The sequence below is a fragment of the Aedes aegypti genome, chromosome 2 (genome assembly GCF_002204515.2).
Source record: "Aedes aegypti strain LVP_AGWG chromosome 2, AaegL5.0 Primary Assembly, whole genome shotgun sequence".
In the NCBI taxonomy this organism is placed as follows: domain Eukaryota; kingdom Metazoa; phylum Arthropoda; class Insecta; order Diptera; family Culicidae; genus Aedes; species Aedes aegypti.
This window is the reverse complement of record NC_035108.1, coordinates 331,353,919-331,380,580: the sequence shown is the minus strand read 5'-3', so window position 1 is coordinate 331,380,580 and position 26,662 is coordinate 331,353,919. Positions and strand designations below refer to the sequence as shown.

At 36.7% G+C, this 26,662-nt stretch overlaps 1 protein-coding gene and 1 non-coding gene across 6 annotated transcripts in view; both read left to right on the top strand.

Moving 5' to 3' along the window:
* The window catches only part of LOC5574678 (dynein intermediate chain 2, ciliary), a 61,304-nt gene that overhangs the window by 31,463 nt on the left and 3,179 nt on the right, over positions 1-26,662 (top strand). For 4 of the 5 annotated variants that reach the window (XM_021845950.1, XM_021845951.1, XM_021845952.1 and 1 more), the window contains exons 3-5: positions 5,794-5,898; positions 6,376-6,518; positions 16,678-17,116. In XM_021845950.1, coding sequence (XP_021701642.1) covers positions 5,794-5,898; positions 6,376-6,518; positions 16,678-17,116 — 687 coding nt within the window. The remainder of the gene's footprint in view (positions 1-5,793; positions 5,899-6,375; positions 6,519-16,677; positions 17,117-26,662) is intronic. The other variant, XM_021845953.1, reaches the window with a different exon arrangement.
* Trnaf-aaa lies at positions 4,431-4,503 on the top strand. Its single transcript has one exon. It is a non-coding gene; the product is annotated as a tRNA-Phe (tRNA).

The window sequence follows — 26,662 nt, the reverse complement described above, 5'->3', positions numbered from 1 at the left end:
TTACGCTAAGATTTACATGGATTTTTCTTTCTGTATATAATATGATTAATCATATAAAATCCTGACAAACTGGGGAATTTGGGTACACTGAACAGGTTGTTATCGTTTTGAAAACGTTATGTCAATAGCTCATAGTCTGTTTACTGGATATAATATAAGAAGTCCTGCCAAAGTCTGATAAAATGGGAAATTTTGGACAAAATAACATGGGACCTTCCTAAGCCGAGCGGTAAGAATCTACGACTACAGAGCAAAGCCATGCTGAAGGTGTCTGGGTTCGATTCCCGGTCGGTTCAGGATTTTTTCGAAATGAGAATTTCTGTGACTTCCCTGGGCATATAGTGTCATCGTACTTGCCCCCCGATATACGAATGCGAAAATGCCAAATTTTGCAAAAAAAAACTCTCAGTTAATAACTGTGGAAGGGCTCATAATAACACTAAGCTGAGAAGCAGGCTCTGTCCCAATGAGGGCGTAATGCTAAAAAGAAAATGAAGAAGATGAAAAAAAAACGAAGAAGAAGAAGGATGTTCAGTTAAATTCATGTTATTTCTACACAGAAAAAAATCCGTTCTCGTATCCGTGAACAGCAGACGTGAACTCGTCAACAACAAAAATACACCGTGAACTAGATCATGTTTATGTGACCATTTGTGGTAGTTCATGGTGTATTTTTGACAGTTCACGTTTTTCAGAATTCTTTTTTGAGCGTGTAAGCTGCTGTGAACATATCAGATCAATCGGAGCGCTAGAAGCCGAAATTGATTCCTTCTAACTTAACCATATCATGTGGGAAACAACTAGGGTAAAAGCACCGGTTTTGGCCACCCTAAGACGAAATGGCTTTAAACATTATATGGAAAGCCTTATTCAAACTGCAAATGTGTCAAATGCAAGCATTCAATCCATATTATGTATTAAAAAAGATCTGAGCTGAAACCCTCTTTTTGCATTGAAAATCTCGTTGGTCAATATAGGCCACCATAACCAGTTTCAGTCACATACATAACTTCGGATCCTTAATTGGCCAATCACATTGATTTACTATGAGAGTGGCCAAATTAGGAAAACCCTGGCCAGATGAGATGTATGGGAGCTAAAATTATAAGGAAAATCATGTTTTTCATTTTTTTTTGAATCTATCCGGACGAGTAAGGGGCTGTCCATTAATTACGTAAGATAATTTTCGGGGTTTTTCAACCCCCCCTCCCCCATGGTAAGATTTTTTGTATGAAAATGAAAAATAAATTGTATGGCAAGTAAGAAATCTCAGAACCCCCCTCCCCCCATAAACCCTTACGTAATTAATGGATCGCCCCTAAATGAATGTAGCTATATCATGTGAATGTGATTTACTGAACACAAAAGGTTTCATGCTGATTGGCCATGTAAAAAGGTATATATTGCACTATGGCTACAACTGGCCTTAATTTTATTCAGTTCTAAACCAGCAACGATTCGCGTGAGATATCATCGAAACTATAGAGCAAAGTTTGAATGTTTCTGGGTTCGATTCCCGTTGAGCTTGAGCAACGTTTTGATTGATTATATCTCGTTAGGCTGAATGTTGTTAGATCGAAGGCCATTATGCCGAAAGAGTCATTAGGCTAAAAGGGTCGTTTGGCCGAAAGGTTCATTAAGTCGAAAATGGACGACAGTTCCAATGGATTACACACTCAATCTGTTCGGTAAAAATAACTGGGTTTTTGAACTACCGAAAAAGTCAGTAAACTAAAATAAATGTCAGAAATCGAAAAATAGAGATTTTTACTGTAATTTTGCAGAGAGCTTTCTTTTTATATCATATAGCGATAAAAAATAAAACATGGTATATTTTGCTTTTCAATTACGCGTGGCGACAGTTTTCATTATACTGACTTTTTCGGTAGTTCCGAAACCCAGTAAAATTTAACCGACCCCAGTAATTTAATCTAAGTTTGTATTTTAATTTTTAATTGATTGGCTTGTTATTTGATGATCAGAATAATTTGCATTACGTAAAAGCTGGTGAAACTAAAAAATAAGGTCAAATGGATTTTTAGTTGTTAGGTCAGATTAATTTGCATTACCTAGAATGCCATTCTACGCCTACTTGTTCCATGTTCTATTTAAACCTTATGGACCGCTGGACAAATATGCCTAGAATGGCAGTAATACCCATAATATTCGCTGTTTAATATAACTAGAAACAACCGCCATTCTTTAAAAGAAGGGAAAAACACTGATGAATGTGATAAATGGTCAAATGTTACTTCGGCTTTACGGCATTCGGCAAAACGGCCTTCGGCCTAATGACATTCAGCCTAACGGCATTCTCGATGGAGTTTGACATCAAAAATTGAATAAAACAAATCACGGTGAATTCTATATGATAGCACAGGGCCTTCCTTATCCGAGTGGTTAGAGTCCACGACTACAAAGCTGAAGGTCGGTCCCGGTCGGTCCAGGATCTTTTCATAATGGAAATTTCCTTGACTTCCATAGGCATAGAGTATCAACGTACCTGCCACACGATATACGAATGCAAAAATGGCAACTTTGGCAAAGAAAGCTCTCAGTTAATAACTGTGGAAGTGCTCATAAGACCACTAAGCTGAGAAGCAGGCTCTGTCCCAGTGGGGAAGTTAATGCCAAGAAGAATTACAGTGTTATCATGCTTTGAAAACACATAACTTTCAATTGGTGAGTAAAAAACTTGATTACGCCACTAGGAAAAACATCAATTAAATTGAAATGTGCGCCTTTCTTTTATTCCTACTCCAACCGTAACTTCACTCTTGCTTCATATTCCGGACACTCTGATCCAAGTGGAGTCCAATCTTGGTTTATTCTGTTGGCTGAGTAACGAGTCCATTAACGGTTCAGGAAATTCCAGATTGGAAAAGTTTGAAAATTCGATTGACCACAAATTTCAAAATTCAGTTTTTAACACGTGATAAAAGTAGTTCATATAGTTTTCTCAAGGATAATCAATGTAAATTCCAGCAACGTTTCTTATAGGAAATTCTCCCGGACTTCTACGTATTCATGTAAGGCATCCATCAGAAATTCCCCATAAAATGTCTCTGGATTCCTGTAGAGTTTTCTGCACGATTTATTTTTAGTTTTACTCCGGTTACTTTGCACTCTTCATAGAGCTCATCCAGAAACTTCTCAATGTATTCTATCAATCGAAAAACTTCAAAAGTGCAAAGCACAATTCATAAATTTTATTCCAGCATTCGTAGCAAAGATGTCACCGCAAACTACATCATAGATTTCTATATAAATTTTCAATGAATTCCTGTAAGTAATTCCTGACTTTTTAGAGGAGCTTTAAGTTCATTAAAGTCTTGACAGTGCTGTGCCACTATGTATTGCAATAGTTATGCTTAATAAATAATTTGAATTTGAAAAAAAAAGTATTTTCTAAGAGCTCCTCCATTGTTACATTCATGTTTTCAATAGATTCCTTATGGATTCCTTTTGGATTTACTTCTGGAATTCTTTAATTGATTGTTTCAAGAATGCTGCCCATGTTTTTCAGGAATTATTTCAATATTAGTTTAAGGCTTCCTTCCAAATTCTATCAAAAATGTTTATCTTAGAATATCGTCAAATTTTTCTTTCGACTTTCACCAAACACTCTTTCAGTATATAGGCATACTTTCAAAAATTCTTTAAAAAATAACACGTAGAACTACTCCACGAATCAAGAACTACTATTAGATCACCAACATTCCTACAAATATTCACTTCCCAAGAATTCCAGGAAAATTCGTCCATGAATTTTACCAGGATTTCTTCTAAAAATACTTCAGATTTTTTTTCAAGAACTTTTCCGAGTATTCATTTAAGATTTTTTTTTCCAAGTAATCACCAATTCCAAGTTTCCTTGTAATCACTTATATTCTTGTTTACCTTTGAATGGTCTTTCAATCGAAAACCATTTTGTATTCCCGTTCACGCCAGGAAAATCAAGTAGGCCGTGGATTCGAACGAATAGGATTCGCAAATTGGAATCCAAGAAGTTATTACTTGAAAAAAATCATTTGGCAGAGCTCTTGAAAGTATTCATAGATAAACTATAGTAAAATATAAGAAAGCATTGTATGAAGTCCTGAAAAAAGCGGATTTTCAATGTATTCTTCGAAGAATTTTAAATTAGAAATATTCTCAGTATAATGTCTGGTTTGACAACTACCGAAAAGCTAAAAATTACATATAATTTGCAATTGGATTAGATGGACAAATTGAAGTGAAGATTTGCAAAAAAGTTACACGCCTTCTCAGTGAGAACAATGCGCTCTCGGGCTAGGCATTGGATATATATAGAAAGCGTTGTGTTTGGATGGGCATCTAATTCTTCCGAAAGAGGTGCACTTTGCGAAAAAGGACCACGTGATTATTGAGCTGAAATCGAATTCAGGTTAACTTCTGCGTTCATGAGTCCTCTCATGGCGTAGTGGTAACGCGCCCCAACTAAAGATCGGGGAGTCGTGAGTTCGATTCTCACTGAGAAGACGTGTAACTTTTTCGCAAATCTTCACATCAATTTGTCCATCTAATCCAATTGCAAATTATATGTAATGTTAAGCTTTTTGGTAGTTGTTAAACTTCCACTCGGCTGGTTGGCCGTAAACCACGATTCATAATTAAAAACAAGTGTCTGGTTTGGTTTGAATTATGTATCAAACTTATTGAAAAAAAAAATAATTTCCGGAAAAATGTTTCTAAGAGTTCTTTAAGGAGTTTTCAAAACTATTTCTAAACAACTAATCAAGCAGTTTGCATTCCATCAAGGATTTCCAGAATTTCAAGAAAATAGATTTACAATGGGGTTTCTGAAGAACTTTTGAAGTTATTCAAGGAAAAATCCTAGGACAGTTATAAGGACCAAATTTCAAAGAATATATTGTGGGAAAATATAGACGAATTTTACAAGAAAGAAAACAAATAAAATCTTGCAGTGATACTTACATAATTTCTAAAGTGTAATTATGGGTGTAATTCCAGATCAATTTCGAAAAAGAAATCATGAAGGAATTTCTTTAAAAATATGTTGAAGAATTACCGAAAGTCCCATATTAGACAATTAACCGAAGGAATCCTTATAAATTTCTCAGTTTTTTCTTCGCTAGAAATCGTTGAAAAAATGGATGCAATCCTTCATATAAAAAAAGTTTGAGGGAAATTTATACATCAATTCTTTAAGATATATTGGGAAAAGAGATTCCATAGCAATTCTCGTATGGAGTCTAAGATAAACTTCTGTACAAATTCAGAGAGGCAAAAAAATATCTTGGTATACTGTTAAGGACACGATGGAGAAATTAGAACTGTTCCCAGCAAATAATAAGATATTAAGGGTAATTTCAGAAGGAATTTCTGGTAAATATGTGGAGTTATCCCTTGTCGGATTCTTAACGAATTATTCAAAGAATTCTTGGATAAATTAATTACCCAGGGGTTTTTTATTTGGTCAATTCTGCATACGTTTCTTTAAACAAACTTTAACTTATTTAAATTTCACCATCGAAAATTTTTCAGTAAGTAAGTTTCTCAGCGTTAGTTATTACCACTATTATATTATATTATCCGAACAACATAATATCATTCGATGTCAATAGCAGGAACTACCGACATGATTACCTACCACCTGTCTTGCTGCATGTTTCCACTTATCCCGTTTTCTTTGATTACACAATATGAAAAACACGACCCATCTCATCTGAACCCGAATTGGAATTACGAACACAAACCGTTTTCCCCAAAAAACACGTTCACCATCATCAACCAAAATCAAATTTCAAGAACTGAATGTCACCTTGGATAAACCACCGGAACCGAGCCCGGAAGAGGAAGTACCGCCGCCCCCATCAGAAACTCCGGACGGTGAAGATGCCGAGCGAGAGGAAGGTAATTTCCATGTTTTGCTTCCCCTTGTGGCTGCTTTCGGCAGTCTTATGCTAATTCTGCGCTCACATTGTACCTAGGGCCACTTATTTGCATACCTTACTACAACTTGCTCCATTTCGCAATCGATATCAGCTCTCTCTATCTGTAGTCTCTATTTATATTTTGTGTACCTACTATCTGTTTTTCGATTATTCAAACTCTAAGTAAACTTCTTTTGTTGTACAGTTGCTTCCTACGGTCCCGCTGAAAGTTTGGTGTATGCTGTACTACCTGCGTATAATTTCTGGGTTGGTTCAACAATTGTATTCATTAGTCCTTAGAGTCGTTAGCAATTCGTTCACTTAAATGGTAGATTGATTTTCCAATTAGAAAGCTTTGTTTGGGCAAAGTTTATCGTAAGTTGTATGTATTGCTTGGATATACTTATTCAGTTAACAAGGTGGTAAAACTGATTGAATGTTATTCTGTTGCGTTTAGATGAAGGAGAAGCCGATGGCGAAGCGCAGGAACAGGAAGAAGAAGTTCAGGCTGCTCCAGAGGAGGAAGCTCCGAAGAAGAAGTTAACCAACCAGTTTAACTTTTGCGAACGCGCTGCGCTGACTATAGCGAATCCATCCAGGGTGAGTAGCAGAATATAAATGTGTTTTTATTTATAAACCACGTAATCCGGGGTAACATTGATCGCAACGACCATCATTGTAAACAGTTCGAATCAGCATTTCTCGATGACATGTTTTCAATACGTGGATGGTGTTTCTTTCCATACTATTCATGAACTAATAAACATTTAGGTTTTTGCAAAAATGTGTTCATGCGTAAATTTTTCAACTTTTGGAAGCAATGATTTTCATGATCATTGATGACACAATCAAAGAATCATGTCTCACATAAGTTCTGCAAACGATATGAGCAAGAGAAATGCGGTCGTTACTAAAAATGACTTTTAAAATTGTTTTAAACATGTTAAAAACTTTCTGAAAACAAAATACAGTATATAGATACGAACAATGGATGTCAATACTTGTTTTAAAAATATTCAAGTTGCAACATATGCATTTTTAAAATAAATGTTTAAGAAATATCCTCATATATGATCAATGTTACCGCGAATTACGGTACAGTTACCCGATGTAAGATGGTAATAGGTATCGCATAGATTGAAACTACGTAGATGGAGACCCTTGGCTTTTGGGGTTTCAAGTCATTGGTTCCAACTTGGAAACATAAAACCTTGACGAATTAGAAAGTGCATGTTTCTGACAAAGTTGTTAACAGATTCGTTGGATTTGAAATTCAACATGGGTAACTAGAAAACAAGATGGCGATTGCAAATCTTTTTTTTTTTTCTCTCAAGAGCACGTCAATCACTTCCCACTCACCGTGATTTATCAGTTGCCCTAGATTCGATAGAAGTGTATTATTAAAAAACACTACTTGCTCACTACATATAAAAATTTAATTGGTGTAAAATCAACGAAGATATTGCGGTGAGCGGAAAGTGGGTGGAATCGGTGGTGTAGGAAACCTCACTAAACTAAGTTAAACTATTTTTTGTTCAGAATTTTCTCGACGAGTAAATGTTGAAACCCGACTGGCTCAATAACTATGCCGGTGTTCAATAATATTTAATTCTCCAATCACTTCTCATGTTGCTTCAAAAATTTCAGCACATATTACTTCATTAACATGATTTTTTTTCAATAAATTCCTTCCAATCCTCTGATAGTTCATTTTAATACTCTCAGCTAAATATTTCTCGAATCTCAGCAAACAAACATAATGCTTGATGGGTTCTCGTCATTAACTCTATTTTTGGGTGCATGGCGGTCTAGATAAAAAGCTTGAGCTTCAGCTTGAGCTTGATTGGCCGCCCGTGGATGCACTCCAGTATCGCCAGATCAGCTGCACTTACACAAGGAACCAACCGAATGACTGCTTGGGACTAACAGGCATCCTCAGTGTATAAGTGCTGGTGATCTTCTCTATTTTTAGGCAACAATGGCACCTGCCACGTCAGAATGCAGACCAATGAGGGGAAGGGGGAGGAATTGATGATGCATTGAACTGGCTCACACGTAGACCGTATATTCCACTGCATCCACGCCAGTTCATGCGGGGTGTATGGATTGGGGGACAGGCATAGCAGAGAGGTTTGCTTTTGTGGTTATCAGACTGCCTATGTATCGGGCGTAAGAAAGGCGTGCGCGTGGAAGTAGGAAGCGTTAGGGAAACGGTTTCTTGTCCGTCTCTGGTTCTAGCGTTTGCTATGAACGAAAAGTTTGAGTGTGATATATTTAGAATGAAAGATAGAAGCAAGTGAGAGATATACAACTACAAAGTACGAGGAAAGGGACGGGCCTGGAATTGAACCCATGACCTTCTGCATATGAAGCAGAAGCGGTAGCCATCAGACCACCAACCCCGTCTTGTGGCGGTCTAGATAAAAAGCATCGAAAAAGTTCCATGATCTAGAAAAAAGCGCGTAGTTTTTTTAACGGGCCTTACTGTAAACATTTGATGGATATTTTTCATCTTCACTTCTTCTATTCATTTCTGACATTACGTTTCAACTGTGATAACATTGATTTTAGCATAATAATTCATAAATACTTCCACTTTTTTAAACTTAGAACCTGGTTCGCTACATGAGAGTTGTGGTAACCAAAATTGCACGCTATGTTCAGGAAATCCCAAAAATTAACCCACTCGAAAGGATGCTGTATTCGAAATCTGCTACTTTCAATATGGTCCTGCTACGAAGTTGTACATTTGCACTCTAGAACAGTCTAAAATAACCACTGAAAGTTATACCACGCTTGTACTATCTACAGCAAGTGTGATTTTTTGAGGGCGCGTATGCTTTTGTGTCAAAAACTGAACTGAGGAACGCGCCCAAACATTATTCACATCATTCGAAAAAGCTGCCATACATTTTCTGATACTTTTAGAGATTAAAATGATAAAAAACATAAACATTTCAAAATTCCCGATTTTGGTAACATCCCCATTTTGGCAACATAAAAAATAATGCCTTGTTGCTAAAATCGGTCTTAATGAAGAAACTAATTTCCTTTTTCTTCTTCAATTTAATTTTATTAATTTTACTGACAAAAAAATAGTAATCACCCTGTAGTGTGGAGAACGAAGAGCCAGCAACCAAGCGTCTCCATGAGATTGCTCTTGGATGATCTCCATGATTTTTGCTTGGACAACAATATGAAAAATTGATGAATATCACCGAGCAATTAAGGGAAAATCTCGCATGACTTATGATCTCACCCTAACATCCATTTGTAATCGAGTCTGTAGTTCGTTGTGCGGAATAAGATAAAAACAATCACCGCATAGATATAGAGAAGGATCTACTCTTCATAGTGGCATTGTTAAATGACATGTTGTTAAATGACATGCACATCCATTCATTTGCTCAATAACAAAAAGCTACACACTTGTTTATGGCTGATCATGAATTGAGCGAGATTCCCAAGAGAATTTTTATTCCTCAAGGAATTCCGGCTAGTAATACTGTATGTATTTCCCTTGGTTTTGTCCAGGAATTTCTATCAAAAATTAAGTCCGGGTTTCGACAAAAAAGTTTCCTTCTGATATCATTTCGAAGATTTCTTCAGCGTTTGAGTGATTGAGTGTTTTAACTAAAGGCACATACACCGTATTCAACCATTTAGCTGCGCAGACTGTAACTTTACACTTGACAACTAAAAAAAACAGCTCCAGTGGAGCAGCCGAGATACATTTCTGAAGAAAAGTTTTAATGGATAAACCGGGAATCAAACTCACATCCCATGAAACAATGCGCTTAATTGCCAAATGACATTAACCGTACGGCCGCGAAACCTGCGATTTCCAGAGGAATATCGCCGAGGAATTTTGTTCAATATTTCTTCAAGAACATAACCTGATATTCTTAAGGATAAATCCCAGAAAATACACCATACTTTCTGTCAGAAATTTCACTAGAAATTCAAAAATACTTCAGGAATGTGACCAGTTTTTCTTCTATCGATTTCCATAGGATTTACTAAAACCCAAATAAGTGAGTCGTTTTCTTTTCTGCGTCGCCGGAATGGATTTATTTTCGTTTTCGCGTTTTGTCTGCAGTGCATGATAGTCCATTGTGTTGCTTCCTTCAAAGGAGAAAATAGTCCACTAGAAGCATTAACGAGTTGGTGTCTTTAAACAAATGGAGGAATTTCTGGAAAAGCACTGGATAAAATCACTGAAGAAATTGTTTCACTGGTGTGAAACCTTAAATGAAGTTTCTAAGAATTCATACATTCTCGTGTTCGAGAAATTATTCACAAACTTTCTGGGCAAACTGCAGAAGTATTCTCTGGATTAAAATCCGAAGATACTCCTAGAGATATTTGTGAGGGTAATTCATGAAAGAGTTCTGCACAATTGTTGGAAGAAGCTGTGAAAATAATAATTGAAGGGATTTGAATAACAATGACTGGAAGTACAGTTTTTTAAGGATTCTCAGGGGAACTTGAAATCAAAAGACATAGGGTGTTTGTTTGACAAATCGAGACGCGAATTCACGAAAAAATACGCGTTCTAGTGAGACTCGAGACTCCGTGCACGCTAGACCGGCGCTTTAACCTTTACGTTACCGACCTCCGACAAGGCATTTTCAAATAGCTGCCATTTCGTCAATTTCCATTCGATTTACACCGTTAGTTTACTTTAAAAAAGTTGTAGTCAGTGCTGGGAATGGTAATAGTAGTAGGCGTGAGTTTTTGCGAAAATCACGTGGCTCTTCTAATACAGTAGTTCAAAATTGTGAATCTCATCAAGTAGCCTATGTTGGGTACTTGAATTTTCTAAATCAGGAGTGTCATTGAAGGCTGCAAATGCGGGAAATGCATCGGGAAATAGAACATTTTTCTACAGTAGTTTTGGGTTGCCCTTAGCAACGGGTGTTTTGCAATTTTCAAGGCATTTTGCCTACAGCAGCGATACGCGTGAGTTTCACTGGCTCCGGTGACTGTGATTCGCTACGCTTGCCTACTGTAGTGTGAATCTCAGAATTTTTCCCAACTCTGGTTTCAGTTATATGTCATGAATGGAGAATGCTGAATTCGGAACCATGCTGGAGATAATCCGGATTGTACTGGGGTCACGAAGGTGCCAAATTTTGGGAATGTAATTATTTGTTTTATTAATTGCAGTTACAACAAAAAACGGAAATGTCCTCACAGAGGCCCTGGCGGAACCTGTGTCAGGTGCTCTGGAGTGGCCAAATCTATTGAAATTTGGTTTATTCTTCCTTTATCGACATGTTCTCCCGAATTCACGAAGATTGAGACGTCGCACGGTATGTTTTGGACATGAAACGGAAATGTCCCTAAACAGGCCCTGGCGGAACCGGCTACGATGTTCCGGAACGGTCCACTTATTCAAATTATGTTGAAATGATGACAATCAACCATTATCTCATGTTTCACATGAATACTTTAGTGTTGTAGCTGAAAAAAAAAATAATCACGTTTCCCGAGTTTGGCACCCTTGTGACCCCAGTTCAACTCGGAATATCTCCGGCATGGTTTCGAATACTGAATTGTTCATTTATGACAAATAATTAAAACCTTTTTAAAGTAAACTGAGGGTCGAATGGAAATTGACGAAATGGCAGCTATTTGAAAATGCCTTATCGGAAGTCGGTAACGTAAAGGTTAATCAACTAAGCTATTTAATACCCTATGATTCTGCGGAATAGAAAACCAAACTCAACCCGAGTACTAACCATTAACGCGTCTAAAATTCACTTCAAGAAATACTTGTCCGCTTCAAGAAATCCTTCCAAGTTTCCATAAGAACTACGCTGAAAATTATCCCATGATTCGTCCAAAGATTTTTCCGCTAATCATTTTGCCGTTTCCGCCAGTTGTTACTCAAAGAGATTTTCCAAAGACTTCTACATGAGTTTTGACAAGAAAAACACGAAGAATTTAATATTATTCACTAATGTTTCCAGAATACCGCAGATGAATTTCTCCAGGATTTCCTACGAAAATTTCGGCGTAGAAACTCTTGGAGAAATTCATGTAAGGTATTCTGGAAATGTTAGTTAACGAATAATAATACTAAGCTCTTTATGTTTTTCTTGTCAAATCTCCTGTAGAAGTCTTTACTAGATCTCTTTGAGCAACAACTGGCAAATCGGTAAAAAAATAAGTGGAAAAATCCTTGGACGAAAACCCGAGATAATTTTCACCGTAATTCTTATGAAGACTTCGGGAGGTAAAATCGTTGCAGTCCTCAATGATTTCTTGAAGCGAATTTTAGAGAAATCAGAGTCCTTTGATAATCGGAGCTTTAGAAATTTCTGAACATCTTTCTGGGAGAGTTTGTTGTGGGAAATTTGGGAAAACTTGTTTAATAGCAAGCATTAGTCTCAAAAGCTTATACTTAACGTATACGATATCACCAAAAAGGCTTATAAGTAGGGTAGAAGCACCGGTTTTGGCCATACGCCAGTTGTAGCCATAGTGGATTATACACCGTTTTACATAGCCAATCAGCATGAAACCTTTTGTGTTCAGTAGATCACATTCATATGATACAGATACCTTCATTTACTCGTTCAAATTGATTCGAACATAAGAAAATCAATTGATTTTCCTTAAAATTTTAACTCCCATACACCTAATTTGGCCAGGGCACTCCTAATTTCGCCACTCTCATGAGAAATCAATGCGATTGGCCAATTTAGGAACCAAAGTTAAATCGCTGGCCGAAACTGGTTACATTGGCCTATATTGACCAACGGGATTTTCAAAGCGAAAAATGGTTTTAGCTCAGTTCTGATATTTTACACACATAACATGGATTGAAAGCTTGCATTTGACATATTTGTAGTGTAATTACGGCTTCCTATTTAATTTTTATTGACATTTTCTCTTAGGCTGGCCAAAACCGGTGATTTTACCCTACTAAAGTGGAGGCCTCATTCGTGCATATTTTATATGATGAAACATCATATTCAATGCGAGTCCATAGATTTCTTCATGCGATTTAACTTATGGTAACAAAGATGAAATGTGTCCAACATACTGAATAAGAATAACTAATTCCTTAGAATTAATAAGAAGAATAATAGAGAATAACTGTAGGGTAAAAGCACTATATTTCGACCCAAGAAACCAGCAAATGTGATGAAAACTCCAATGAAATGCCATAATCAATATTCAAATTTGACAATTGGATAAAAAAACACATTGTTTGTTCATGTATAGCTGCTTTCAGGTGATATTTCATTATAATTTTTGTATTTTTCGAGATAAATGGCTTTATCTTTTTGTGCTATATTTCGACCCATTGTTTCATTTTTCGACCCATACTTGTGCTAATTTTCGAAATGCAGCATATTGCAGCAGTATATTCGTTGTATTGTATGAGGAAAACACTAATATATGGTATTTTTATAAAGTTTGTGCTTGTCTCACTAAAGGGAATGAAAATCATGTTTTTTTTCTGTTTGGGTGCGTTCTAATTTTGATAAACGAACATGGGAAGATCAAGACATTTTTAGCCAAGGAGAGCAGACGTGGACACTAGCTGATTTTTGTAGCAATAAATCAATTTTTCGTTGAAAAAAAAAAAACAAACACAAAGCATCATTTTATTGAGAGCATATATTTCATTTGATTAATGTGTAATTAATAAAAAAAAAGATAACAAAAAACTCACTCTTCGGCTAATTAGCACTCGATTTCGTTTGATTCTTAGTTTTCGGCTTGGATTTTTTTAGCTGATTTGGTACATAGTCGTGATGTTGGTTTTTCTGGATCCTCTTTCGATGCCGTATACGTTACGGCTTCCACGTAGTTCCAAACCTGACTTTGAATTCGCATTCAAATAAACCTCAATTTTGGCAAACCACTTTTTTATGTCCAACTAAGAAACCATTCCTGATGAATTCAGGAGTTCTAACTGTGATATTTGGGTGTCTTTTCAAGAATAAACGCATCCAATTTACAATGGTTTTACCTGGCCGATTGTTTTTAAAATTGTTAGGCCTTTCAGCAGCATCAAGAAACCCTTTAACAGACTCCGAAACTGAGTCACGTGTCACTGGCCATCCGCGTCGCTGACTGTTGAATATCCACTCTTCGAGTTCTGTCTCCTATTCTATTGTTACCCGAGGAGGAACAAATAAGTCCCTAATAACTTTTGCATACCATATTTTGGTATCATACCAAAATTAGGTATTGTTCAGTTGTCAATACCTCATTTGGTATTATACTGGTATTGAAAAATATCTTTAAAACACCTAATTGAGGTATTAGACAGCTATTGAGGTCTGCTGGAGGTATTGAACTACTATTGAAAAATTTCTCTTTTATATGAAAATCCATGAAGTATTATTGAGGTATTACAATACCTGATCTAATTATCAGTTTGGTGTTCGTAGAATATGCTTGAGATATTATTTGAGGTATTTTACCTCTTATGCAGGGCTCGTTCATACCTCATTCAGGTTGTAAGTATTGGAAATTATCTGGTATGGAATACCTCCATTTGGTATTCAGTAGTTATTTTCTTCTGCTCGGATAGTATTGTGGCCGGTCCAGGACGAAAGACGGACTGCGATTTCTTCGTCAATCTCGAATCCAATATACTGTCGATATCGGAATTCCTTCATTATTGACTACCTTTGAAACCGTATCCTGGATGTCGGTTTCTTCGTAGACTTATCTGTAGTTTTCTGGACGCTGTAATAAGTCAATAAATATAATTTCGATGGAATTAAAGCAAGATTAGTATATTTCAAACCATTTTTGATGAAAACCGTTGAAACAAGCTATTTAACTTCACAGAATAAGCACCACCATCACGGTGAACGAATGTTTACTTCGGATGGTGGGTCGAAAACTGAAACACATCGTTTGCTGAAATCATGGCATGCTTTTTCGACCGGTCGAAAATTGAAACATGGTGTTTCAATTTTCGAACAGTTTTAAACGTATATTTATATGTATTTTTGCTTATAAATGAATATAATTCAATACAATATGCTTAAATTTGGTCTATTTTTGTAGACCTTCATTGAACAGGTATTTCTTTGATCAATTTTTATAATGATTTGAGTCTTTTGCATATGTGAAGATTTTTCATCATTGGAAGAAAACAGGACTGATTCAGACAACTGAAAATCGGATAAATGAATTTAAGATCAAAATAACGTTATATAAATGCAATTTTTATTACATCATTACAAATATAACAGCAATGACACATTCCAATGATTGATGAAGGTTTCAAAATATTAAATAGTATTTTAAATCACGTTTGTTCTATCAATGGTTCGAAAATTAGCACAGGGTCGAAAATTAGATCCCTCACCCTATTCCTCAATAATTTGAGAGGATGTGGGGATACTTGCTGATAGAAGATCACGAAAATCTCCGATGGGGATGGGAGTGGAAAGCTGAACCACTGAACTAACTGTCGTGAATCACAAGTCAGTCCCATCTGCGTTTTCGTCAAAATTGAGTTGAGTTCAGTATTCCACATATTTTCCAATGCTCTTTCAGCTGCCCTAATGAGATAACAAGATTTGTTCGGAAAGAGTACGAATAAACAGCAAGTCAAATTGTCCCATAATGAAAAGTAACCGCATATCAGTTCCACTACAGAATTCCTCATCGTGTAACACAAAAATGAACCGTGTTTTGACGATCTTTATATTTTTCTCATAAGGATGTCATAGTGAAAAGCAAATTGTGAAAGTTTCATTAAAAGTTAAACATGTTCCAATCCTCTGGGATTTTTTTAACATTCGTATGGAAAACAAGTATGGAAACTTCACATCCCATTCTTGCGATTCACTGCAGTTCAGCTTTCAGAACTTCAAAAACAAACATAATGTTTAAATTGAAACGATGATTACACAGCGTAACAAAAGTAACATTTTTTCGTGAATCAAGAATCAAATTATGTGTCTCTGGTAAATTTGGAATTGCTGAACCTGATGCTGTTCTCAGAAATGTTCCAGCACGTCACAATTTGGAGCTGAAGGTCATCAAAGTTGTATGAAAACAGTTTTATTGATGTTAACATGAAAGTTTATGTATGATTTATCAAATTTTTAGTGATCAAATCCATCAAGCATGCAACGTAGAACTTCAATTTCCTATCATATTAATTATATAATTTTATGATTAAATTTGAATTACATCGACTGTTTCAACATGCTCGCTGGCTCCATACAAAACTGCTTTTCTTAAAAGCTTTTGAGCATCGAAAGTATTATCAACTTGAACATGAAGTTTGAATTCCCTAGCAAATCAAGTATATGAATCGTCATACAAGCTGGTGAACTTGCATGCAAGTTGATTGAAATCATCGAATTTTGTATTTTCAACAGCCTATATCTCAAAAAATGGACGTGCTGTGATATTTTTGAAATTTATATGGATTCAGCAACCCTCAATTAAGTTTATAGCAATATTTTGGCGCTTAAGCCAAACAAGTGTGCCACAGTGTTATTAATCTTTAAAACTAATTGGCATGTGGAGCTAAACACATTTTATTGATCATTTTTATAAGAAACCTCGTGGCCTAGATTAGTTCGTATTATAAGCCATAACAATCTTTTCCTATATCTGTACATTGAAACTCGTAAACCTCACTCTTTTGATTGACATTACTAAAGTTCTCACGAAACATCAAAATGTCTTATTATAGCTGTTAGGAATGGTTTCACGGCCTAAATAATTAACTAACAATAGCTCTGTTTTCTTTCCTTTTCGCCAGTCGGTCGATACGCAAACGATTCCGCCGCCCCGGTCCACCTATGGATCCAGCGTGCTGCAGTGGGTTATTTACGACTCGTACTCCGAGGACTACGCACAGCAGCAGCGCGAAAAGGAGCGGGAAAAGGAGAAGAAGCCGATGCTGCACAAGCGTGATGAAAAATCGCGCAAGGACGACAAGGCAAAGCAGACGGAAGAGTTCAACAAGCGCTATCTGCAGGCCTGTCAGATTATCGAGCGGATGGTGAACCAGAACATTTACGACGAAATCGCACAAGATTACCGCTACTGGGAGGATCCTTCGGACGAGTTCCGCGAGGAAGAGGGCACCCTGCTGCCTCTGTGGAAGTTCTCCTACGAGAAGACCAAGAAGATGTGCGTAACTGATTTGTGCTTCAATACGCTGTACTACGATTTGTTTGCTGTGTGCTTCGGAACGTGTAAGTTGATGCCGGGTTCCCGAGCGGGATCTGATTTCAGAAGCTTATCAAAATGATATCCAAATTTGGTTTTCATAAAATATTGCTAACAGTTTTTCATAAGCAATTCATAGATCTAAATCTAACTTCAAAATTTGATATCATTTGGATATTCTCAAAACATGATATCGACTCATGAAACTACACTGAAGACAAAAAAGCTTGAATACTACGCTGTGCTCTGATGGTCCCCCCAAAAAGCTTTCCAAAGATAATGCGTTTCATAACCAGATATTTTCATGAGCCATTTATTTTTTCAATATCGACCTATAGAGATTTGACTGTATAAACCCGCTCTTTTATATTTTTCTATAACTAAATTTGGTCTACGTTAGCCCAAGAGAATTACTTCAAATGGCCAGCATTTACAAAATCGAATAACTATTATATTAATTATGACTATTTTTCTTTTCTTTTTTAACATTGCAGGTCACTAATTTTGATTTTATTTTTTGTTTTGTCGCAATATAAAAAATAAATAATAGACTACTTATTTATATGGTTTACACCTAAGAGAGACTCGCGAAGAGGAAAAATATCAACGTCATATGCAGCCCAGATTCCGCGGTTACGAAACGTCAAATGCAGCCCGTCGTTTTTATGGCTGAAAAAGTGAAAAGTATTGTATTCAAAATAAAGTATTATTGAAAACCTTAGTCAGCGTAGCAGTTTTTCCAAAGATGCTGATAAATCTAAACACAAGACTAATTATTTATGATGTCTGCTACGTTTGCTGGCATGGAATTTCACTCAAAATGCCGTTTATGCTTCGATGTGATGCAAAGGTAATACCGTTTTGATTCATATTACGGACACTTAAGGCCTTATACTTAACAACCGAGAAAAAAGCACATAAATTAACACTTTCTGTATGATACCTCTGCATTATCAAGCTTCAAACACACTTAACTTTTGAATGGTGAATGAAGATTTGAGTTTCGCAGCTCAAATAGCCTAAAATAAACAAAAAAATATGTTTTTTCCATGATTTTTATTCCGGACGCAAATTCACTTTTGCTTCAAATTACGGTAATTTTGATTCGAATTCCGGACAGCACACGAAAACCAAAATTAAACTAGTAAAATTACACTTTGAACGGCTGAGGGCGTTAGAAGAACGTCAAAACTAAATACGTATAATAATTTTTCATGGCTTGCTATGGAAAATGTTTATTAAAACAAGCCTGAAAGTTGGGAACTTTTGAACGGGAAATTTTGAAACATTTCAAGTGAAACCTTTCCCATACAAAGTTGAGTGTCCGGAATTAAAAGCTGTCCGGAATTTGAATCAGAACGGTAGTTTTTTGCTGAGATATCCATGTGAGAGCTTGAACGGTTTGCGCAAGATTGAAGTAAACACTGAGTGGAATAAAAAAAACTGAGCAATCGCAGAAAAAGAAGACCGTCTCCGCGAGTCTCGTCTCAGGTTTACACCATCAACATTATTTTTCAATTTGTTATCATCTTCTACTCGGGTTTTCATTCAATATTCAAATTTAACCATACCATTTTTGTGGAAAACAGCCACCATATCCTCGTAGAGGGGCCCAGATAGCCGTAGCGGTAAACGCGCAGCTATTCAGCATGACCAAGCTGAGGGTCGTGGGTTCGAATCCCACCGGTCGAGGATCTTTTCGGGTTGGAAATTTTCTCGACTTCCCAGGGCTAGAGTATCTTCGTACCTGCCACACGATATACAGATGCAAAAATGGTCATCGGCATAGTAAGCTCTCAGTTAATAACTGTGGAAGTGCTCATAAGAACACTAAGCTGAGAAGCAGGCTCTGTCCAGTGGGGGACGTAAACGCCAGAAAGAAGAAGATCCTCGTAGAGATTGGAGCGCATGTTTTGTATTTGATTGATTGATAGGAGGTTTGATTTATTGATGTATTTGGCACGACACTTTTGCCCCAAACAGCATAAAACTTTATTTGATCGACACTCCCAACAAATGGAGCAAATGGAATAGGAATCACAAGCCAACACAGAGATACACAATCTGAGAGCATTGACTGAATGTCACTATCGTTGCAGTTATCGTGACGGTATTATATGTGGAGGGAAATATTTTCGGATTGATGAAGACATCATTAAAAGTTTCTGAGCAGACCGAGTCATCATTTATCCTGAAAGGTAATTTATGAACTCGATTGATTGATGACTGATGGTTGCGGTTTTGTCCATATTCGACTGTTGTTTGTCAGACATATGGAAAAAGAGACATCAAGTCATAGATATTACTAGGTATGTATGAATAATTCCAACAAATTGAAGCCATTCACGAGTTCATTATTTGACGTATGGGTGGTGTCGTGTTATTTATGTGGCAATGATAACGAATTAATTTTGTATCGCCCAAACGTCAAATTAGTAAACGCGTGCATCGGACCATCGGATTCTGTAAAATAGAATTTGTTCAATGTGTTCAATGTAATGGAACAATTCAAATATGTGTGGAGTCTGAAAATGCTTACTGAGCTGAGGCAAAACAAATGCTTTGCTTTGAACTCTGAATGATATTTGCTGCACTTATCCGTTTTTTTTTCTAAATAGAACGGAAGAGGCGTATCAAGCCTGTTATGCTATTAACATATTAACACAGACAAACAGACGTTACACTTAGAACAAATTTCGTTCAAATCCATCGCCCAGTTTACACTACCATCATCTGGTGAGCATGTTGCACGAAAAGGTGTTTCGTGCAACAAGACCGGCAGATGGCGGTAGTGTGAAACGTCAAACGCGAAGAAAAACGATGCGCGCGCCTCTGGTTGTGAGATTTGTAACATAGCGAATTTGAAATGATCGTTAAATGGAGTGGTCGATGGAAATTTCATCAGTGTTACGTCTGTTTGTCTGTGATATAATATAATTAAATGATTTGAAACCAAGATGTGGATTTTTCCATCATCTTAAAGCAAATAAAATCAACAATAGTATCAAATCTGTTTGTTTTTTTTCATACGATTCGTAATTTGCTGAAAAAACCTTAATGTAATCTATCAATCACCCATTAGTAGCTTTCAGAGCTGTTATTAATTCCTGTCTGTAAATTATGATCATATAAAAAAGATGATACTTGTGTGAAAACTTTCAAGCAGCGCTTGGTGAAGAAAACCGTTTTGTTTCCAATTCCGAACATGGCACTCGACGATTTATAGTCATTTTTCAAGAAAACCACTAATTTTTTTTCACAAGATAATCAATGCCTCTATGATTCAAGTCCTCTCATTTAAAAATAGGGAAAATATCAATTTTTGAAATTGCCACTGTTCGGAATACATGGTTCATGCTCGGAATTTGAAAAAAGGTATATGCTTCAAAACGACTTGCGTGCCATGAATTTATATTGAAGTTTATATTGAAGGGACCATATGCTAGAAAATTTGATTTTATATTGTTCCATGAGTCGATATTCTTCATGGACTCATGGAGGTTTCACTGTACCTGTAAAACGCTCAAAATACCGACGTTCCTTTTGAGAATCATCTGTGGCAGTATGCAGCAAAACTATTTATTCATTGTTGTATAATATTAAGGTGACACAACTTGCTCTTATAATACACTCCCCCCAAACTTAACTACGTATGCTATAAAGTTGAGAGATCTGCAGTTTTACGTACCGAGATTCAAATTGCATTCCCCTTCTGTCTATGTAAAATTCACATGTTGTGCTGGTATAATATTGCCAACTGTAAGCCTTAGCCACTTACAGTTTGCAATACTACATTGCTCTCCATGTTAAAACAACACTCCGATGACTGTACACCAGTACCATAGGTGGTGTAATCCCATCCGGCAGAAAATCGCTTTATCCTCCGTAAAGTGAATAAACACCCATAAAAGCGCAGTAAAATCAAAATTAATTCAAGTTTTACGGCCGCCCTCTACAAGGGTTCACCCACGTGCAGTGGGGATGGTTTTTATTATCATCGCACTTTTTTATGCTCCGGATCGGGATGCCTACAACACCCACTAGGTACATCTGCAACCACCTCTCACTATCGCTATCATCGTAGGATCCATCAGCAGATTTGATTTCCATTGTTGCTCTGTCTTACCCTATATCGATGTACAACAGGTACACTGCCTCACTGGTACTGTGCTTCAAGGGATGGACGACATGATGGGAGAAAATGTGAAGAACAGCTGAAAAACTTTTTTTTATAACGCTTATACACTGGAAACTTCCATTTACGTAATGGGTTGGGGTGCAACATAGAATTTTACGTAAATGGAATTTGAAAATGAGCTAAATACTTTGATAATCCCTAAGACTAAAATAGCTTAAAACAAGGAATTTAAATATCCATTCAAAAGGAGATTAAACATTGTCTAACGAAGGTTGTGAAAAACTATGTAAGTTATATGCTAATTTACCTTGGTGTTCTACGTTAGCCAAGTACTACGAGCATTTGCAATGTTCTCTTGTAGGTTCATGCACTAATTTTTTACCATAATTTATACCAATATACATAAGGTATCCCGGGGCAAGTGAGAATCCGGGACATTTCTATAGTCTAACTTACCCCAAAATATCTTTATACCCGGGGTAAGTGGGACCTATCGAAACAAGCACCGAATCAAAACTTTTTCTACACGTAGCTCTAAAACATTCAAACGAATGATTTTTATTAAAACAAAAATCAATCTTATGTTACGTAATTGTTGAATAGGGAGAAAAAATGACTAATTTTTCTAAATATTTTTTTCTATTTTATTTTTGAAATATAAATTTAAAATTGAACCAATACAGAGATAAATTTAAAATACTTCATGAGAATGATAACTTAACTATTTTTATTGAACTTTATTTGATATTTCTATGAAATTCAGTAGTTGCGGAAACAGTTCCATCCAATTAAGTGGTTTTCCGCTTTACATACAATAATTAAAAAAAAATATCTAAAAATTCGACAATTATTGAAAAGTTTACGTGCTTGCATTTAGATTTATAGCTTATAAATGATATATTTGAACAAGTATTATACCTCTTTACGCTTTTAGTGAGGAATTTTCAGATAAAATTAAATGCGATGTGACATAACCTTACATTTACGTTTTTCTTCCTAAAACGTTACGTATTTTATGGTTGATCTCTTATGTACATCAAATATGTACTTAAAATTGAAATCTATGTTTTATCAAAACTATAAATTGAACTTTAACACTTCACTTTTGCAAAAAAAATTAAATACTAAAAACCACTAGTAAGGCAAGCAAATACCTTTAAACTCTAATATGTGTTGCTTATCTTGACAGATAGGCCTATTTCGTCTGCGACTTACATACTTCTTCAGTGTCGATGCTCGACTCGACAATGTTTAAAATTATGCTCATTTGAAAGCTCCTGTCGAGGAACTGAAGGAAGTGCATTCGGTTGGTCAAATTGATGGGCCCCTCAGTAGTCATAATCAAAACAGTTATTGATGACCCCTCGATTTTTGACAATTCTTGCCCCACTCAAACTGCCATAATAACATTTCTTCAACAACCCTTTAACAATAAGATGGTTTTAGAAAGAAAAATCATAGAGCATCATTTGCAGAAATAAAAATATTGGGCGGTCATATTGAATTTAAACGCCATGTTGGATTTTGTTGGAGATTTGTTCCTGCTAAAGATGTTACACTCGTTAGGTTGACATTTGTGGATTGTTTTCGCGGTTTATAACAAAACTACCGGCACGAAAGCAGTAACTTGGGAGGGTGGCACAGATACTACACACGAAATTGAATGCAATTTTTTTTTTCTAAATTACAAGATAACTCCAGTTTGCCAACGACAATCAAGGCAGACTTAGTGAAAATCGCTAGTTTGTTGTGTAGCTTCGATCTTTCTGGACAAACATTGAAAAAGGGCCACAATTTTCTATGTATTTTAATTTTCAGATTTAATGAAAACAGTAAAAAAAGCCCTCATTCCAATACTTTTACATTCAATTAGAATAAACGGTGCTCTTGTAACGTTACTTTTGAATGTGGCATAAATTGATTCTAATTCGATTTTTGCTAATGAAATGCAGAAAATATGCTTTGGCTAATTACGCGCTATTATCATGTTTGTCCATTGTTTAAGATTCGGGCTCACTCGCGACAGCAAAATCTCGGCTCACTGTGACGTAGAGAAATTTGTATTGGTTTCTCCCTCCCAGGCAGTAACTATTTCAATCCTAATATTATTTGTTTACCAATGGCAAATATAAACTGGGATCTTAATTGACCATATAATGTTTCGTTTTCATACCGATACATCTGGAGATCATCACAGCAGACAGAATCACAAATCGACCGATTGTACCCCGTTTGGCATAAAGTCGTTTGGCATCAGGTCGTTTGGCATAAAGCCGATGGCATAAAGTCGTTTGGCATAATGGCCGATTGGAATAATGATTGACTTAGAATGAATATCGGCATTTTTGAAGCTTTTACCGAGATCAACACCACCGAGCCCATAGTAAACATTTTGGTAGGTTCTCAACAAGCGTGGTGTTTGTTCAGAGAATTATATAATATATATTTTCAAGCTATGAATGTCAAAAATTGTAGTGACATTGAGCATTTTACTAAATAAATCTTTTCGGAATAATTCATTTTCTCTACATCCCAGAGCTTATTGCAATATAAATATTTGGAAATAGTGAATTGGCAAAGAAAGATCACAATTAATAATAAACGGAACGATCATAGAATATTTCGCTGCAGATCATGCTCTGTCCCAGTTTGGACGAAACACTTGATAAAGAAGGGAAAATTTATTGCAGAATACTTAACGCTCTAATCCAAAGATCGGTTAATGCAGCATAATGCAAAAATATTCTTTATACGAGAGCAGATTATTTCTCGTTTAAAATGTTTAAGGCTCTAACGCAAAAAAAAATCTTCTTACAGCAAAACTTAAATGAACAACTCATTTTTAAAAGAAAATATTGTGACAAAACTTTACAACGATTCAATATAAATTTTAATTTTGGAAGTGTACATGAAAAACACCGTCTGTTATCGAAAGAAGGGAAAAATTTGTGATTGAAATAATATTTTCCAGCATAACTCGAAAGGAGATCATGCATTTGCAAAAAAAATATGTTAAATATTCTAAAGAAATAATCATTATAACAGCACGTCTTGCAAGAATCGATAAAACAGAAAATTTAAAAATGGTTATTATTTAGCTTAACTAAATAATAAAATTTAAACAGCATAAATATAAAGAACAGCCTATTTTCAAAAGAAGGCAACATTTATGATTAAACCAATAGAAGATTGGACGCTAAAAAATATTGCGGCATGATAACACGAAAAGACATCATAAATTGCGTTCAAAATCATTGAAGTGGTTGTGCTACTTTTCCTCGAATGTCGTTTCTCCGAATGTCGGTTCCCCGAATGCCAGTTCCCCGAATGACCGGTTTCCCCAAAAAGTGATGCGGGTTCAAATAGGAGCTGTAATAGTCTTCAGTGGCTGGATAATGAACGAGAAAGAACGATAAGCAATTAAAAGAAGGAGGTATTATATAATTCTCGGCAATACACATGTCGACAAAAATGCTGAGGACGGTAAGCTTGAAAGAATTGCCAATCAAATAAAGAAGGGTGCATATTAGCTGGCTTCGTTCAGCACCCTGAAATGTATAAAGTTACGACAATTATTAGTGCTAAAAACTTTTCGGGGAAGTGGGTTGATCTGGCAAACGGGATATTCGAGGAACTGGCATTCGGGGAAAAGTAGCACAATCCATCGAAGTAACTGCAGTAATGGATTACTCTTTTCGCTGATCAGATCAATGCTATCGATTGACGCCCTTATGTCAGTTGAAAACAAAAAAAAATATTTTAAAAATATAGCTCCAAAGAACAGCCTATGTAAAAAAGAAGGTGAAATTTATTTAAATTTTATATCAACAATTTTTATACCTATAATTATGGTTACATTATATTTAGAAAAAAAAAAACAATAGAACGTTTGAAAGAAGGGTAAATTTGAGGTAAATATATCAAAATCTTCAGTGCAAAAATTTATTCCAATAGCGAAACTCAAAAGAATATATAATATTTGAAAGAAGAGTGATTTCTGGATAAATAATAAAATGCTACTGGCAATAACTTTGTTAAAGTGTCATTTTGTATCAATTGGTACCGACGGCCGCCCCGGTACGCCCTAGAACGGCTCAAGCAACCGGATGTCGCAGCGGCATACGCGCAGCACCTCGAAGCTGCATTACCGGAAGAGGGTGAGCTGAATGAAGCCCCTCTTGAGGACTGCTGGAGAACAGTGAAGGCAGCCATCAACAATGCAGCTGAGATCAACGTCGGGTACGTAGGACGGAGTCGACGGAACGATTGATTCGACGAGGAATGCAGGCAGATTCTGAAGGAGAACAACGCAGCGCGGCGGTCATGCTGCTACAAGGGATCTGGCAGAACGTGGAGCGTTATAGATGGTAACGGCAACAGCAGACCCACCTCTTTCGGGAGAAAAAACGCCGCCTAGAAGAGACGGAGTGTGAGGAGATGGAACAGCTGTGCCGGTCTCAAGAAACACGTAAGTTCTATCAGAAGCTCAACGCATCCCGCAACGGCTTCGTGCCGCAAGCCGAGATGTGCAGGGATAAGCATGGAGCATTTTGACGGACGAGCGTGATTGAAAGGTGGAAACAAGCACTTCGACGAACATCTGAATGGCGCTGAGAGCACAGGAAATGAAGGTCAGGACAACGGAGGAAATGCCTTCGTCGGTACTGTGGAGGATGGAAACCAACCAGCCCCCATTTTGAGGAGGTTAAGAATGCCATTCACCAGCTCAAGAACAATAAAGCTGCTGGTAAAGATGGTATCGGAGCTAAACTCATAAAGATGGGCCCGGAGAAGCTGGCCTTTTGTTTGCACCGGCTGATAGGCAACAATCTCGGAAACAGAACAGCTGCTGGAGGAGTGGAAGGAAGGGGTGATATGCCCCATCTACAAGAAAGGTTACAAAATTAGATTGTGAGAACTTTCGAGCGATCACCATTCTAAATGCGGTCTACAAAGTATTATCCCAGATCATCTTTCGTCGTCTATCACCTATAGTAAGCGAGTTCGTGGGAAGTTATCAAGCCGGCTTCGTTGACGGCCGATCGACAACGGACCAGTTACAGTACGGCAAATCTCCGAAAATGTCGTGAATACCAGGACCCAACGCATCACCTTTTCATCGATTTCAAGACGGCATACGATAGAATCGACCGCGTAGAGCTATGGAAAATCATGGACGAGAACAGCTTTCCCGGGAAAGCTCACGAGACTGATAAGAGCGACGATGGAAGGTGTGCAAAATTGTGTGAAGGTTTCAGACGAACGTTCCAGGTCGTTTGGATTCCGCCGGGGACTACGACAAGGTGATGGACTTTCGTGCCTAGAAGGTGTTATGCGGAGAGCCGGGCTCAACAGCCAGGGTACGTTTTTTACGAGATTCCAGTCAATTTGTTTGCTTCGCTGATGATATGGACATTGTCGGCCCGAACATTTG